General features: G+C 49.8%; 1 protein-coding gene across 1 annotated transcript; it reads left to right on the forward strand.

The window, feature by feature from the left end:
- Positions 1–572: 572 nt before the first annotated feature.
- LOC147229745 (transcriptional repressor scratch 1-like) lies at positions 573–2,661 on the forward strand. The gene is made up of 2 exons (XM_086155361.1): positions 573–825; positions 1,608–2,661. The coding sequence occupies exons 1-2, from the start codon at positions 711–713 to the stop codon at positions 2,333–2,335; spliced, it is 843 nt and encodes a 280-aa protein (XP_086011487.1). The 5' UTR covers positions 573–710; the 3' UTR covers positions 2,336–2,661.
- The last annotated feature ends 12,626 nt before the right edge of the window (positions 2,662–15,287 follow it).

The raw sequence follows: 15,287 nt of genomic DNA on the forward strand, positions 1-15,287 counted from the left end.
TATAAATGCCAACAGCTGATGGCGCGGCGGCACACTCCCGGGAAAACCAGCGGCGGAAGGAGAGGAGGAAGGAAGGAAGGAAGGAAGGAAGGAAGGAAGGAAGGGAGGAGGTGAAGAGCGGAGAGGAGAAAGAGGAGGAGGACGCGCAGAGGGAGAGGAAGAAGGAAAGGAAAGGAGGAGGAGGAGGAGGAGGAGGAGGAGGAGAGGATGCCGCCGGCGGCACCGGTGCTCCGCCGCCGGGAAGCCTCCCCGTGATCCGCCGCGCTTTACCGGGGGACTATTTTCCCTCCGCGGCAGGGAAGGAGGACCTGTTTCTTTTTTTTTTGTTGTTGTTATTTTTTTTTTTTTAAGGACAGGTGGGGGGGTGGGTGGTGGTGGTGGGGGGGGGTAGGGGGAGGAAAGAAAGCTTCCGGCGTCTCTCCATCCGCGTCCCCCCCCCCCTCCCCCCCCCACTCTTCTCCATCCACACCGGATCCTCCGGACCGGGAGCTGTCCGGTGCTGAACTTGCGCGTCCTCCGCGGAGAAGAAGAAGAAGAGGAAGAGGAGGAGGAGGAGGAGGAGGAAGGAGGGAGGAGGACACTTTGACACCCAGCGGCTCCTCCGCTGCGAGAAGATCCTGCAGACAATCACCTCCTCCTCCTCCTCCTCCTCCTCCTCTTCCTCCTCTTCTTCTTCTTCTTCTTCCTCCTCCTTTCCCGCCGCGCCAGCCATGCCGCGGTCCTTCCTGGTGAAGAAGGTGAAGCTGGATGACTTCCCCGCCGGGGCGGAGCTGGACACCGGCTTCCGGCCGCGGGCGGAGCTCAGCCTGCGGCTGCACGACAAAGGTACGTCCGCCGGCCGGCGTGCACAGGTGGGAGGAGGAGGAGGAGGAGGTGGAGAGGGTGGAAGAGTGGAACTCAGCGGCGAGGGAAACATCTGCGTCCTGGTTGCATGAAGTGGAGGTGGAGGTTGATACTTTCCTGTTGTTTCACTTGTGGAGCGCTTAGCATGAGTGGAAGACAGAGAGGGGAGACTTCTGTCCACGGGTTCAGGTCCTCCAGGTGTCCCGGGTCCTGGTGGTTCCCCATCCAGAGTCTCTGCTGAGGAGATGAAGTGACTCATTGTTTGGAGTTGGTGAAGCTTCAACGCTGGTTCCTTGGAGTCTCCTCCTCCTCCTCCTCCTCGTTTTCCTCCGTCTGTCTGTCTCTGAAGAGTGAACTCGCACAGGATCTGGGAATTGTAGTTTTTCCCACCTTTGTTTTACTTCCTGTTTCTGTCCAATCGCGGGCTCCCGTTCATCCGTCAACCGGGAAGTCCCTGCTTTTGTTTTAAAAATGTTATTGGGTGGGTGGTTGGTGATGCGCTGGTTGTCATGGGGTTGCCATGGTAACAGTCATCCCGGAACCCCTCCCGGCGCTGACATGCATGTTAGCGTCCTGACCCTCGTGGGCCTTAGCTCCGCCCCCGAGGAGGAGAAGGTTAGCGTGAAAATGCTAGTTAGCGAGCGCCGCTAACAAGGTTTTCCGTCGTTTCCAAAAGCATCTCGTGTCGGGACGAGCTCGCGGGGTTGGGACGAGATCGCGGAGCGCCGCCGCGGCTGACCTTCTCCGTTGTTGTCATCCCTCAGCCGGCTACATCGGCGACTACATCGGCCCCGGCGCGTACGATGGCGAGAGCGACGGCGGGATGAAGGTCCCGTCCCCGGACCCGCTCTACGACGGGATCCACAGCGACTACGGCGCCCCGGACTCGGAGTCCCCCGACAGCCCCGGCTCGGAGATCGCCGACGGCTACATCAACGGCGACGCGGCGGTGAGCGAGGGCTACGCGGTGGACGCCTTCTTCATCACGGACGGCCGCTCTCGCAGGAAAGCGCTGGGCGGCGCCCGCAGCATCCAGAGGCACACGTGCAACGAGTGCGGCAAAACCTACGCCACGTCTTCCAACCTGAGCCGGCACAAGCAGACGCATCGCTCGCTGGACAGCAAGCTGGCCAAGAAGTGCCCCACTTGCGGGAAGGTGTACGTGTCCATGCCCGCCATGGCCATGCACCTGCTCACCCACGACCTCAAGCACAAGTGCGAGGTGTGCGGGAAGGCGTTCAGCCGGCCGTGGCTGCTGCAGGGCCACATGCGCTCGCACACGGGCGAGAAGCCGTTCGGCTGCGCGCACTGCGGCAAGGCCTTCGCCGACCGCTCCAACCTGCGGGCGCACATGCAGACGCATTCGGCCTTCAAGCACTTCAAGTGCAAACGCTGCAACAAGACCTTCGCGCTCAAGAGCTACCTGAACAAGCACTACGAGTCGGCCTGCTTCAAGGGCCCCTTCTCCCCCCTCGGCCCCCTCGATGCATGACCCCCCCCCCCCTTCTTCTTCTTCTTCTTCCCCGTGAACTCGACTGCAGGATACCCCCGTCCCCCGTCCCCCGTCCCCCGTCCCCTCCACCTGATGACGACGATAGCACAATTTTTTTCGCCCTCGAGGATCTAACCTTCTACGCATGCACTTCCTCGAGAACAAAAAAGAAAAAAAAAAGAAAAACTGGAACGGACACCTTGGATTGAGATAGAACTACAAACATGGCTTCCCTCCGGCACGTGGATGCTGGTACCTGGTACGCGGGAGGATTTTTTTTTTTTTTTCTTTCTCCCCCCCACCCCGAACTCCCACCCCACCCCTGATTTTGTGTCACTGAGGGGAAATAATAGTAATAACTAGAGTAATAACACTGGTATTAATAATGTTCTGCTGCACCAAGTGACCATATTCTCTCCACTACTGAGGTAAAAAAAAAAAACAAAAACAATAATATTTATTTATTTTTAAAATATTTTTACTTCAGCTCATTTGCCTTTGCACTTGATTTCATAACAACTATTTATTTATCTATTATTTATTTATTTATCGCAACAGGCCAAAGCATAAGTCACTTTTTTTCTTATTTGTTTCTATCAATTCATGAATTCATGATATTGTTAATTTAACGGATGCATTTTTGCGTTTATTTAATTATTTGATTTGATTATTTTTTTTAAGTTATTTATTTTCATTTAATCAACTCATGTTGATTTTTATCAATTTTACATTTGCGGCTTGCATTAATAATTAATTTACGCATATATATGTTATTTATTTATCTTTTTATTTTCATTTTTTTTGTAATTTTTTACAATTATTTTTTTCAATTATTTAAGTCACTTTTTGCATGCATGAAAAAAAAAAAGATGAAAACTATGCCAACGTCATGGAGAAAGCTTTTGTTTTTTTTTTTTCTCTTTCTTTTTTTTTTTTTGAGTTCTCACTTTTGCCAAAACTCCAAAATAGATAGATAGAAAAAAAACCCGAGGGCAATATTTTCCTCCTCCCTCCGTAGGACTCTTTGAAAAGCAATAATCGCCTCCTGCATGGTATTTCACAAGGAAGTATTACCTGCTACTGTATCGCAGTTCCAAATCAGGTATGTTTTACTTCAGCTGTAGTCATAAAAAGAGACATCAGGGAACTCGCCGACGTAGAGCTAGAAGCCCGCAGACGCCCCACGAGGGGCCGGGGGGGGGTCAGGTCTTGGGGGGGGGGGGGGTTGCTACTTCCTGTACAACATTGGAATACTTAAATTCCCAAAGTACTACTAGGGATGGAGTACTTCATCCACAGGATTCGATTACTCTGAATCCAAGTGCTACCTTTGGGGGCTAACGGCTAACAGTTAACGGCTAACTAATGTTAGCCTGGTGGTGCAGGTTCAAAGAACCTCCTCCAGGAGGTGGTGTTTAAGTGTGTGTGTGCGTGTGTGTTTGCGTGTGTGTGTGTGTGTGTGTGTGTGTGTGTGTGGGAAACACTGCCCCCCCCCGCCCCAAAAAAAAGCCCCCCTCCTCACTTATTCAAAGTGGGGGGCGGGTCTGCCGCACCTTAACCCCGCCTCCACAGGAAGACCGTGTCCCATTTCCGCCTCCTTCCGACCGCTTGACCTTTGACCCCACCGGGTCACCCCAACCGAACCCCCCTGTAGATGCGCAGAGCCCCCGCCCCCCCGGAGATAGACGGACAATACACACGTTTTCATGCGTGTGTGTGTGTGTGCGTGTGTGTGCACGTAGGGCCGGAACATCCAGAGGGCGAGCACAACTTTCAAAAGCGACAGATTAATCACAATATCTGTTTATATATATATGTATACATAACCCATGTATAACTATATATTTTTAATGTCATGTTGAGCCCTATGTGCGCGTACACACTCACACACACACACACACACACGCACACACACATGCATTGAAGCTGGCTCCTCCCTCCCTTAGCCGATCGCTGCAGGTCTGGACGATCGTATCTTGTAGATGTTTATATACACACACGTATTTATAACAACGACAAAAAAACAAACAAATCTGTTTTAAAAGCACAAATATTGGTGGCGGGAGCTTTGACCTGACTCAGCACGGTTATTACCGCCGCGTTAACAATACCGCGGCCGTGATAACACTGTCATAACGCAGCGATACGATGGTAATAATGCAGTAATAACATGGTAATAACACTGTAATAAAATAGTCGCACCGAAAAACTCGCAACGCTGCAGGAGGAGGCCGGTCTGCCCACCCGTCCGTCCGTCCGTCCGTCTCGGGGTGGCGCTACGGGTCTGCGTCTCCAAGCACTTCCATACGACTCGTCATCTCCATGGTAAAGAAAAGTAGCACAATGAAACTAAACTAGAATTCAGGTAGAGAAGAATTAAAAAAAAAAAAAAACTTGTACTAGCTTGACCTCTCCTCTTCTTGCTCTTCTTCCTCTTCGATTATCTATTTTTTTGTATTTCCGGACTGAAAGGACGGCGACGACCCAGATAGTGGGTTTCTAGCGAGAGGGTCGGTGACGAACCCCTTCGGACTGAGTGTTTCTACTGCTGTACAGCGACACCTGACACGCCTGCTCTCAGGAGGCCGCCCCCCGCCGCCGACGACGGAGGGGGTGCCGAGGGTGAGGGGGGGTGTTTTTGAGCCAGTATTCAGACGATGTAAGCACAACGAACACAAAGCATTTTGTGGCACTTCATAATAAAGAATTATCCTAACCAACCGGCGCCGCCGTCCTGTGTGATGTGTCCACCGGAGGCGGAGCCACAATCGAACCCCGACTCGCCCCTGAGAAGGCGGAGGAGCTTCTCTTCAACCAGGAGGGCCACGTTTAAAGTCCTCCCCCATCTTTGGACGGAGGTTCGTCTTCGCCGAAGGGTCACGTCGAGACGGCAATCACGATAACGGCGAGTTGCCGGTACAAGTATGGGGTGCGGGTCTAAGTCATGGAGACCCCGACAAGGAACGTTGTGGACAACTTCCAGAGGATCTACTAAAGCCCTCAGTTTCATAAATATGTGATCACTATCATTGTCGTACATTTGTACTACTATCAAGTACTACAAGAATGACATCATTGTCTGATCTTTCGCACACGGGCGAAATATTATGGGATCGCAGAATGTCACTTCAGGCAGACGAGGCAGAAAAAGTCCTTCAAGATGAGCTCCAGAAATGCGTGTCACTGCTCATAGGGTCGTAGGGTGCTGGAGCCTATCCCAGCTGTGATTGGACCAGAGATGGAGCTCACCCTTGACCAATCACAGGGCCTCATACACAGACATACAACTATTGCCCCCTCCCTGCAGCAGGTGGTTCAGCTGACAGGATTCAGGTGAAGGGCCTGTCCCTCTTCTTGCTGGCTTCTTGCCGCTCCGCTCGGGATCCATTTTTTTTGTTTTTTGCTCCGTCGACACTTGTGCCGCGGGGCGGAAAAAAAAAAAAAGACACAATGCGACGGCGCCTCATGAAGCATCGTACATCTACGCCGCGGGGAAAGTGGCTCGGCAGCAGTTTGGACGACCCAAAGAGCCGGGCCGTCGATCAACCCCCCACGCTCTCCCACCTGCTTCCCCCTCCACCTGACCACCCCCAACATCTCTCCTTCACCCGTTCCTCCTCCCCCTCTCCTCCCCTGCCGAGTCAAACCAGGCCACCGGGCCTTGGAGGACCTGAAAGTCATTTAACTCCTGGTAGATAATAAGTCTTTGGATGTGGCTCCTCGCAGATAATAAGCCTTATCACTTGATTGCTCTGCCTTCTCCCCGCTGTCTTCGGATTCCTGTCCGGGGACCGACTCCAGCGAATCACGCTGCTTCCTCCCTCGCAAGGCAAATTAGCACTTCATAGCATGTGTGTGTGTGTGTGTGTGTGTGTGTGTGTGAGTGGTTACATGTAATAAGGTTGTACCGCAAAGTGAAAACAGCAGCATGGGGTCTCGGGCCAGGAATCGGGGGACAATCAATTCTCAGACGCCAACCTCGAATGCGTCGCCCCCCCCCGCCCTGCTCTTACCCATTAGCGAATGATGCTAATAAAGGGTTAATGTCACTCACAATGGAAACGAGATGTTTGCGGCCCCGAGGAGCAGAGGTGGACGGATCCCCTGCATCGGCCAACCTTCTCCCTCCTTTAACCCTCTATTTCCTTCATTTAGACACTACCATCATCAAGAGAAGTTCAAATGTAAGAAAAATATCTAGAACAAATTATCATCATATCATCAGCGAAGAAAAGCACTTCAATCAGTCTTTGACAAAAATGTACACGTGCAAGTAGTCTGATTAATGAATCGTAGTAATAAGTGCATTACTGTATAAATCTATCGTCACCTGTTGATGATGGTTTCCTTCTGGCCACAGCCAATCACCAGAGCATACCTCCACCTGATCTGCTCCCTGCAGATCACAGTTTCAGTGACACCTCCCCACTGTCCTACACCGGTCATACATGTCCTGCACCAGTGCCTCTGGGCCACTGCAGACTTCAACATACCTTGAAAACTCCTGACTAGCTCTAAAAATCTACCGCATCTTTAAACCATTGGAGGTCACCATTAATTTACCTGTGTGATGCATTCAGGGTCAATGACATAAATCGGTTGCACCCGAGACCGGAAGATGGAAAAGACGGATTTGGAGAAAGCCCGCGGACAAACACAGCGTCCTCTGAGTGTTCTTGTCGTCGTGGCAGCTGAAGGGGCTGGCAGCGGCCGGCGGTTATAAACCGAGAATCAAACCGAATGCCGCGCTGACAGCGACCTCTTTTCGGGGCACCTGAACGCCTCGTGGCCTGACAAATAAGGATGCTTGGATGGAAACAACCCTCTCGCAATCAACTTTTTGTTGACGGGCAAAGTGTCCTCCTCATCCATCATCATCCCCATTCGGCACTCCGAAGTGCACTTTGAGGGACTTCATCACCACTGCTCCTCCCGGAAAGGTCGAGTAGAGGACAGCGGTTTGACTCCATTACTCAGAATGCATTGCAGCGACAACAACAACGGCGGCGTACAGGTGCGATCCTGCTATTATTACCTGAAGCAAATATTTGTCGAACAAGCTCTGCTATTTCTCCGAGGCAGGGATCCCTTTAAACACACACTAACATTCATACGTTCACCTCATTCATGTTCACAATATTTGCAAGTCCAGTAGAGAGAGCTTAAGAGAGGAGCCAGGTATCTTCTCCCCATGCAGGGAACCAATCGTATGTGATATCAAAGGACTTTCCAGAATCAGCGTTTGAGTCCGAAATTCTGTGCTCACCGCCACAACCGAGAAAGATCTGCAGGAACATCATGGATAAAGAGAGTGGAAAGGTGGGACACAACATCCAGGAAACGAACCGTGGACAACTCCAAGAAGCAAGACGCACCAACATGCAGCTTCAAATATGAGACCTACACCTTGAGAACAAGTTGGGAGCTTCAAGTATCTGGGCTCCAATGGCAATGATGGATAAGATCCATCCCGGAGAGGACCATGTGTCCACCTGCCTCTTTTGTTTCCCATCACAGAGGCCGGCAGGGTGTCCCTTTCTGTCTTCTCAAGACACTTGGCCGATGCCTCGCTTTGTCGCTAACGTCGGCTAACGCGTACCCGGAGCAAAACCATGCCGATGGAGAGTTAGTTTAGAAACCAAAATGCTAATTTTCAGGAGCTCACACTCCGCTGTAAGAACACGAGCTAACGCTATCTGGTTAGCAGTCACAATGGTTCATATCACCAGAGAAGGGAAGGAGGGGTGCAGGGGTGATGCTTTAACCAGGCCGGATTTTGGAAAACCTGCAAATTGAAACTCGCTTTTATTCCATTTCTTTCCAGCATTTTGTTTGACATCCAAATTTACTGGCCTAAAAAACAACTTAGCAGCTTTTCTTTTTGGGGGATATAAAGCTGTGTGTCATCAGCATAGCAGGGAAAGGAAACGTTTGCCAGAGAAATTGAACGTGTTTTTTTTTTTTTCTGTCGTTTTTACTTTGAAGGCCACTTTCCTAAAACGAATTAGCAGTTAGCAGCTAATGGTAGCCGCTAACACGGCGTCACCTGAGGGGGGACTCAGAGCTCATTAGATGTGGCCTCAATGACAACAAAAACGTAACAGGCGGAAACGACTGGCTCCTGGGACACTGTTGCACACACACACACACACACACACACACACACACACACACACACATACAAACAAACAAAGTGTGTAAAAATAGCAGAACCTTCATTGTGTCTCTCAAAAATTTATAGGCATCTTTATTTGACTTGGACACGGGGCTGAGAGCGGGTCTGCCTCCGAGCTCTGGAGCTGAGCAAACACTCCCTTGGAGTGGGAGGGTAGTGGGGGGTTTTTGGGGGGGGGGGGGGGGGGGAGAGCCTTGGGGGGGGGTGAAAAAGAGAGAAGGTGGGAGGAGAAGAAAAGAGGGAGGAAATGAAAAGAGATTAAAAAGAGAAAAGGGAGAAAAAAGCAAGCACTCGGGGAGTTGGGAAGGGAGAGAGAGACAGAAAATGGGCGAGCGAGAGAAGGAGGAGGAGAGGGATGGAGGGATGGAGGGATGGAGGGATGGAGGGATGGAGGGATGGAGGGATGGAGGGATGGAGGGATGGAGGTAGCTCAGGGGGGAGAGGAAGGAGACTTGACCCAGATTGGGAGCCTAACAGCAACAGCAGAGGCAGCAGCTGAGTGAGCCGGTGAATGTTTAATAGCACAGAGTGCTTGCATGCCCACACACACACACACACACACACACACACACACACACACACACACACACTGTTGACTGGGACTCTTGTTGCTGGAGTTCAGCTCGGGCCTGTTGAGTTACTGCAGCGACGACTCGATTACCAGTGTAACTAGAGTACTTCTCCTGTTACCACAGCAGCGGTAGTTACATCTAGAGCTGGAGATGTACAACCATCTCGCGCTCCGCTGTTTATTCTATCCCACGTTGGATTTGGCTGGTTGCCCCCCCCTCCCCCGTGATTGGTCGATGACGACGACGAGCGCTACATGTTGCGAAACAGATGCTCGGCATCTCGTCCCCGCTCCTGACATCTGTTAGCGTAGCATGAAAACACCGCGCAAAGCAAGCAAGCAAGTAGACCGACACCCCGGCCGCGGGATTCAACCTCTTAGCATGATTAGCGGTGCAGTTTGAAGATTAGCATAACAGACGTCCTGGAAAATAGAAACACGTTATTAATTCGCTAATTATTTCTACAGTGTCGTCGACGTAAAGTAACACAAATTTGGTGTTATTAAATGAGAATATGACTTTCAAATGTTTGCCGGCTCTGTTTTAACAGCGGGATTTACTTCCACGTGTCGATGCCGAACCGATGGCATTGTTGGAAAGAGGCGGTCCACTTCCGTCGCCCAAGAGGACACAGGAGCTCCGCCTCCGGCCGCCATTGACGGCCAATCGGCGCCGTGTCCGGGTCGCCGCGTCGCAAACCGCCGCGTTTGCTAATTAAGAAAACAGCAACCATCCGGCTAAATCGCGCTGCTGCTTTGACGGCGTCAGGATTATGCTGGGATGCACTTACTTTCAAACACACACACCACCCACATACCTGCACACACACACACACACACACACACACACACACACACAGTATGTGCGGTCATGTGACACTCTGGCTCAGGTAAAGAGAAATGAGTCTGAAGCCGAATCCTCCTCGCTTTCTCTTTTCTCTTTTCTCTTTCTCTCTTCTGTTTGCCTCGTTTCAGAAGTCAGCACTCCTGTTCATGTTTTCAGCTCCAGTGAGTCACCCTTCTGCGAATGTGTGTGTGTGTGTGTGTGTGTGTGTGTGTGTGTGTGTGTGTGTGTGTGTTGCTGCTATTTCAGCACTTTCCAGTGCTATCGATTCAAACCAGCCTGCAGGGGAAAAACCAGGGCCCTTACAGCCACACACACACACACACACACACACACACACACACACACACACACACACACACACACAGCCACAGTGAGTTATATACAAGACAGAGATTCTCAAGTACTGTACACAATTAAAGCAGCGACGCTGTCAAACAGTTACAGTATTTGGAAGATTAAAAGACACTTGGAGAATACAGAACTCTGAGCAGGTACCCCATGTTTATAATGTGCATTCCTGCGGGGATATACGGTATTTTGCATATATCAAGTGCTACCAGGAGCGTGTGTGTGTGTGTGTGTGTGTGTGTGTGTGTGGGGTGGGAGGGGGTCAGGAACAGCAGCATAGACTCAGCAGGCGAGGGAAGTTATGCGCTAGCGGTGTGATAACTCAATGCTACAGGAAAGCCTTGAGGGAAGAGAGAGAGCGCCTGAGAGTAAACAGGGGCGTTTGAGGACTTGGTTTTAGGGACGGGATGAAATTCTGTTTCAGGGTCGGTGCTGTCACGCTGTGCTAACAAAACAGAAAATGCACAAACAATCCGAGGAGAGTGATTTATGTTTGCAAAGCCCGCCGCCGGCCCCCGTCTCTTCTTCCGAGGACCTGTCGTTTCCCACGGCGCCCACCTGCCGGGCAACGCATTCGACCGCGGAAATGTTTACAAACGGCGCTCTGGCTCGCGGCTGCAGCTCCCGGATAATTAGCTGGTTCCGCTAACGTGATGCCGAATGACAAACGGGCGGAGGATTATGTGCAGTCTGAGATTCCACGGCCAAAAACCAGACATAACGCATGGGTTGGGTACTGCGTCTATCCCAACACACACTGATGAGACACAACGTTAGCCTGTTAGCATCAGTGCTTGGATCTGATTAGAGGTGCACGGTTAGCGTTAGCTTGCGTTAGCTCGACACGGCACGCAGCACAGACATGCGGATCATGGAGTTGCAAATGTGAAGGTCATATGGATATGAAAACATGGACATGAAGACACTGATGTCATTGTCATGCGTGTGTGTGTATCTGTGTGTGTGTGTGTGTGTGTGTGTGTGTACATGTGGTATGCTAATGAGTTTCAGTTTACAAGGTTAAAATATGTTTGTATTTTTGTTGTTTACATACAGCTAACGAGTGTGATGAAGCGTGGAAACACTTGACAGGAAGTGTGTGTGTGTGTGTGTGTGTGTGTGTGTGTGTGTTCCACAAACTAAGTTGGGGGGGCAAAAAAACAAATCACCGGCAGATGAGAGTTTCCAGCGTGGCAGGTTTCATGTATGTTTGTGCTCCTTCCCAAGGTCACACACACACACACACACACACACACACCTATCTGTTTACCTTTGCACGGGTGTGTTGCGTGTCTGAAACCCACGAGCCAACACACACGCGGCCTCCAGAGCGCGAGTGAAGGATACGCAGCAGGTGTGGGTCAAACCGGCGGAGCCGCATCGTACCTCTCAGTGTGGCGTACTCCTCCGCCGCTGACCTCGGCTGAAAATAGAACCAGGAAGTGGGTATTTCAGGATCTCATTTCCACCCACAGCGGGCGGGGGCGGGGTGGGAAGGGCGCCCACAATTAGCGCAACATCTTTGTCTCTCCCGCCGACGCCGGCCACACACGATAAATCTAATAAAAACAACCCCCCTGCCTGGCGTTAAGCTAGCTTCCCAAAAAAGATCAGACGGCGCCGGCTTCGTTTGGAGAAGCGAGTCCCGCTAGTGCGCAACGCTACACGTTAGCGCGCACGTGTTCTGGTCATGGCAAGTGTTTTGGACACCGTCATCAGCACAGCGGCGCTGGGATAAGCTCCGCCCCCTTGGCGAGGAGACCCCGTGTTCTCCCCGTGTTTGTGTCTGGGGGTTCCCACATCCGGGAGCTTCATGGAGACCCGACGTCGTCCACACGTGTGGATGAGAAGGTGATTGGTTGGATGTCTCTGTATGGGGCCCTGTGATTGGTCCAGGGTGAACCCGCCTCTCGTCCAATGAGAGCGGAGATAGACTCCAACGCACATGGACTCTCAATGCGGGATAAACAAGAGAGAGAGAATGGATGAATGAATGAGTGAATGAATGAGTGAATAGCCGTTTTAGGAGGTTAAAGAATAATGTTACTTTCCCCTGCTTTCTGATGGAGGACAACATCTCCACCCCTCCATTATATCATCCCTTCATCCCTCCACCCCTCCATCCTTCCATCTATCCAGCCCTTCTTCCTTCCATCCTTCCACTTCTCCACCACTCCATCCTTCCATCCCTCCATTATATCATCCCTCCATCCTTCCACCCCTCCACCCCTCCAGCCCTTCTTCCTTCCACCCCTCCATCCTTCCATCCTTCCACTTCTCCACCACTCCATCCTTCCATTATATCATCCCTCCATCCCTCCATCCTTCCATCCTACCACTTCTCCACCACTCCATCCTTCCATCCCTCCATCCTTCCAGCCCTTCTTCCTTCCATCTATGCACTTCTCCACCCCTCCATCCCTTCATCCTTCCATCCTTCCACTTCTCCACCCCTCCATCCCTCCATCCTTCCATCCTTCCACTTCTCCACCACTCCATCCTTCCATCCCTCCATTATATCATCCCGCCATCCTTCCACCCTTCCATCTTTCCACCCTTCCTCCCTCCACCCCTCCATCCTTCCATCTATGCACTTCTCCACCCCTCCATTTCTTCATCCTTCCACCCCTTCATCCTTCCATCCTTCCATCCTTCCACCCCTCTAGCTCCCCCACCATGGCTCATCCTCCCCTCAAACTGGTTTGGGGTTCATTGATTCCTCATCTTCTGACCCCAAACATGATCTGGTCCGGCTTCAAACCAGCAGTTCTGGTGTCCTCGTCCTCGTCTCCATCATCCTGCACACATTCATCCTCCTCCTCCTCCACCTCCACCTGCCGGCGAGAGGAGATCTCCATCCCTCCATCCCTCCATCCCTCCATCCCTCCCTCTGCCTGCCTCTCCGCTGCAGGACAGAGATAATTAATCTCAGATGGAACTCTGAGCCCTGCGCCCTGTTTACATCTCTTCTGTGTGTTTGCACACACACACACACACACACACACACACACACACACACACACACACACACACACACCCTTCCCCATGTGTCGTAGCTGAGTGAGTCTCCGAGTGCTTCGCCGGCACATTTGCATGCAAGCGTTGCTCGTGCACATGCACGCACAAAGTGTGTGTGTGTGTGTGTGTGTGACTTGCTAATTTGATTAACGGGTGTAAACAGTTAAGCTAACGGTAATGACTACCAAGCAGTCTGCCGCTGCAGCCAGTGGGCTTCATCCTGATTACCATCATCATGAAGATAAACCCACAAAGCAGGGGTGTGTGTGTGCATGTGTGTGTGTGTGTGTATAACAGTAAGCTGTTTTCTGCACACAAAGTGTGTTTCCCTTGTTTATGTGTGTCCGGCCAGTGATACATTTCATGCCTCTGTGTGAGTTTTGTTTGTGTCCGTGACTCTGTGTGTGTGTGTGTGTGTGTGTAGTCCAGTGTCTAATCTAGCTCAAAGAGGGATAATCCACCAAACCCCCGCCACTGATGTTGGCGATGGAACCATCGAGATCGATGGCGAGGTGGCGGGGGGGGGGGGCGCGGGTCATGTGACCCGTGTGGACCTCAGCAGGATCCGTGGACGTCAGATGATGGAGGAGGAGAAGCGGCGCCCGGATGACCTCCTCGCAACATCACCGCCTCCAGACCTGCTGAGCTCTGGCCAAACACACAGCCGGCTTTTAGTTCACTTCCGGAGCATTCCTTTCCTTTTCTTAGCTTAAGATGAGTTTTTTCTGAAATAAGAATTTTTTTTATTTTTTATTTTTTTTTACTCAGGGATTTTTGTGCAGTTTGAGAAATTTTCCTTCAGTTTGAGTGATTTGTCTTCTCCTTAAATCAAGGTATTTTCCTTTAGTTTAAGGGACGTTTGCTTCATTTAAGTGATTTCTTTAGTTTAAAGGACTTTACTTTCAAGGACTTAAATTAAAGTTTTTTTTTTTGTTTTAGAATATTCTTTTGGTTTAAGAGACTTCTGCTTCATTTAAGTGTTTTTCTTTTGTTTAAAGGACTTTTCGATGAAGGGATTTCTTCTATCTTTCATTTTCATTTTTTTAAATTAAGGAATTTTTTGGTGAAATTTCTCGTTTGTTTCCGAATATTCTTTCAGTTTCGGGGACTTTTGCTTCATTTCACTGTTTTGTTTTTTTTTTTCAGTTTAAGGGACTTTTGCTTCATTTAAGTGTTTTTCTTTTGTTTAAGGGACTTTTAGATTAAGGGATTTCTTCTTTCTTTCATTTTCATTTTTTCTTAAATTAATTTTGTGAAATTTCTCTTTTGTTCCCGAATATTCTTTCAGTTTCGGGGACTTTTGCTTCATTCACTGTTTTTTAATAGTTTAACTCTTGTGTTGTCTTGCGGGTCAAAAGTGACCCACTATCATGTTTAGCTGTAGAAAAAACACCTTAACCTATTTTTTTTCCAAGTTGAAATTTTATGACTTTTCCTAAAGAGACTCCATAATTAGAAAAAGTGATACTTCTTTTTTTTTTTTATGTTTCCATGTGGGCTGAACACCACTAGGGTACAAAGATTGTCTTATGGGTCATTTTTGACCTGTAGGACAAGGGGAGTAAACACAATGTTAAGACTTTTGCTTCATTTCAGTGTTTTTCTTTAGTTTAAGGGACCTTTTAGGTTGTTTTCTTCGTTCATTAAATGGACTCTCCTTTATCTTCGGGGATTTTTTCTTAAATTAAGGAATTTTTCACTCAGGAAATTTCCTGTAGTTTGTGGAATTTCCCTTTTGTTTCCGAATATTCCTTCAGTTTCAGGGACTTTTGCTACATTTCAGTGTTTTTTTCTTTAGTCAATTGACTTTTCAATTGTTTAAGGGTTTTATTCTTTACTTAAAAGGATTTTTTTTTTCTTTAAGTGACTTTTCTTTGGTTTTACAGCTTTGTTTTCTTCGCTTTAAGGGCCCATCCTCTTTTTTGAAGGGATTATTCTTTTGGTTCGGGACAGTTTGATGGACATTTCCTCCGTTTAACAGTTTTATTTTTAG

The sequence above is a fragment of the Fistularia commersonii genome, chromosome 11, assembly GCF_037954325.1.
Source record: "Fistularia commersonii isolate RoL2024-O1a breed Wild chromosome 11, RoL_Fcom_v1.0, whole genome shotgun sequence".
Lineage (NCBI taxonomy): Eukaryota > Metazoa > Chordata > Actinopteri > Syngnathiformes > Fistulariidae > Fistularia > Fistularia commersonii.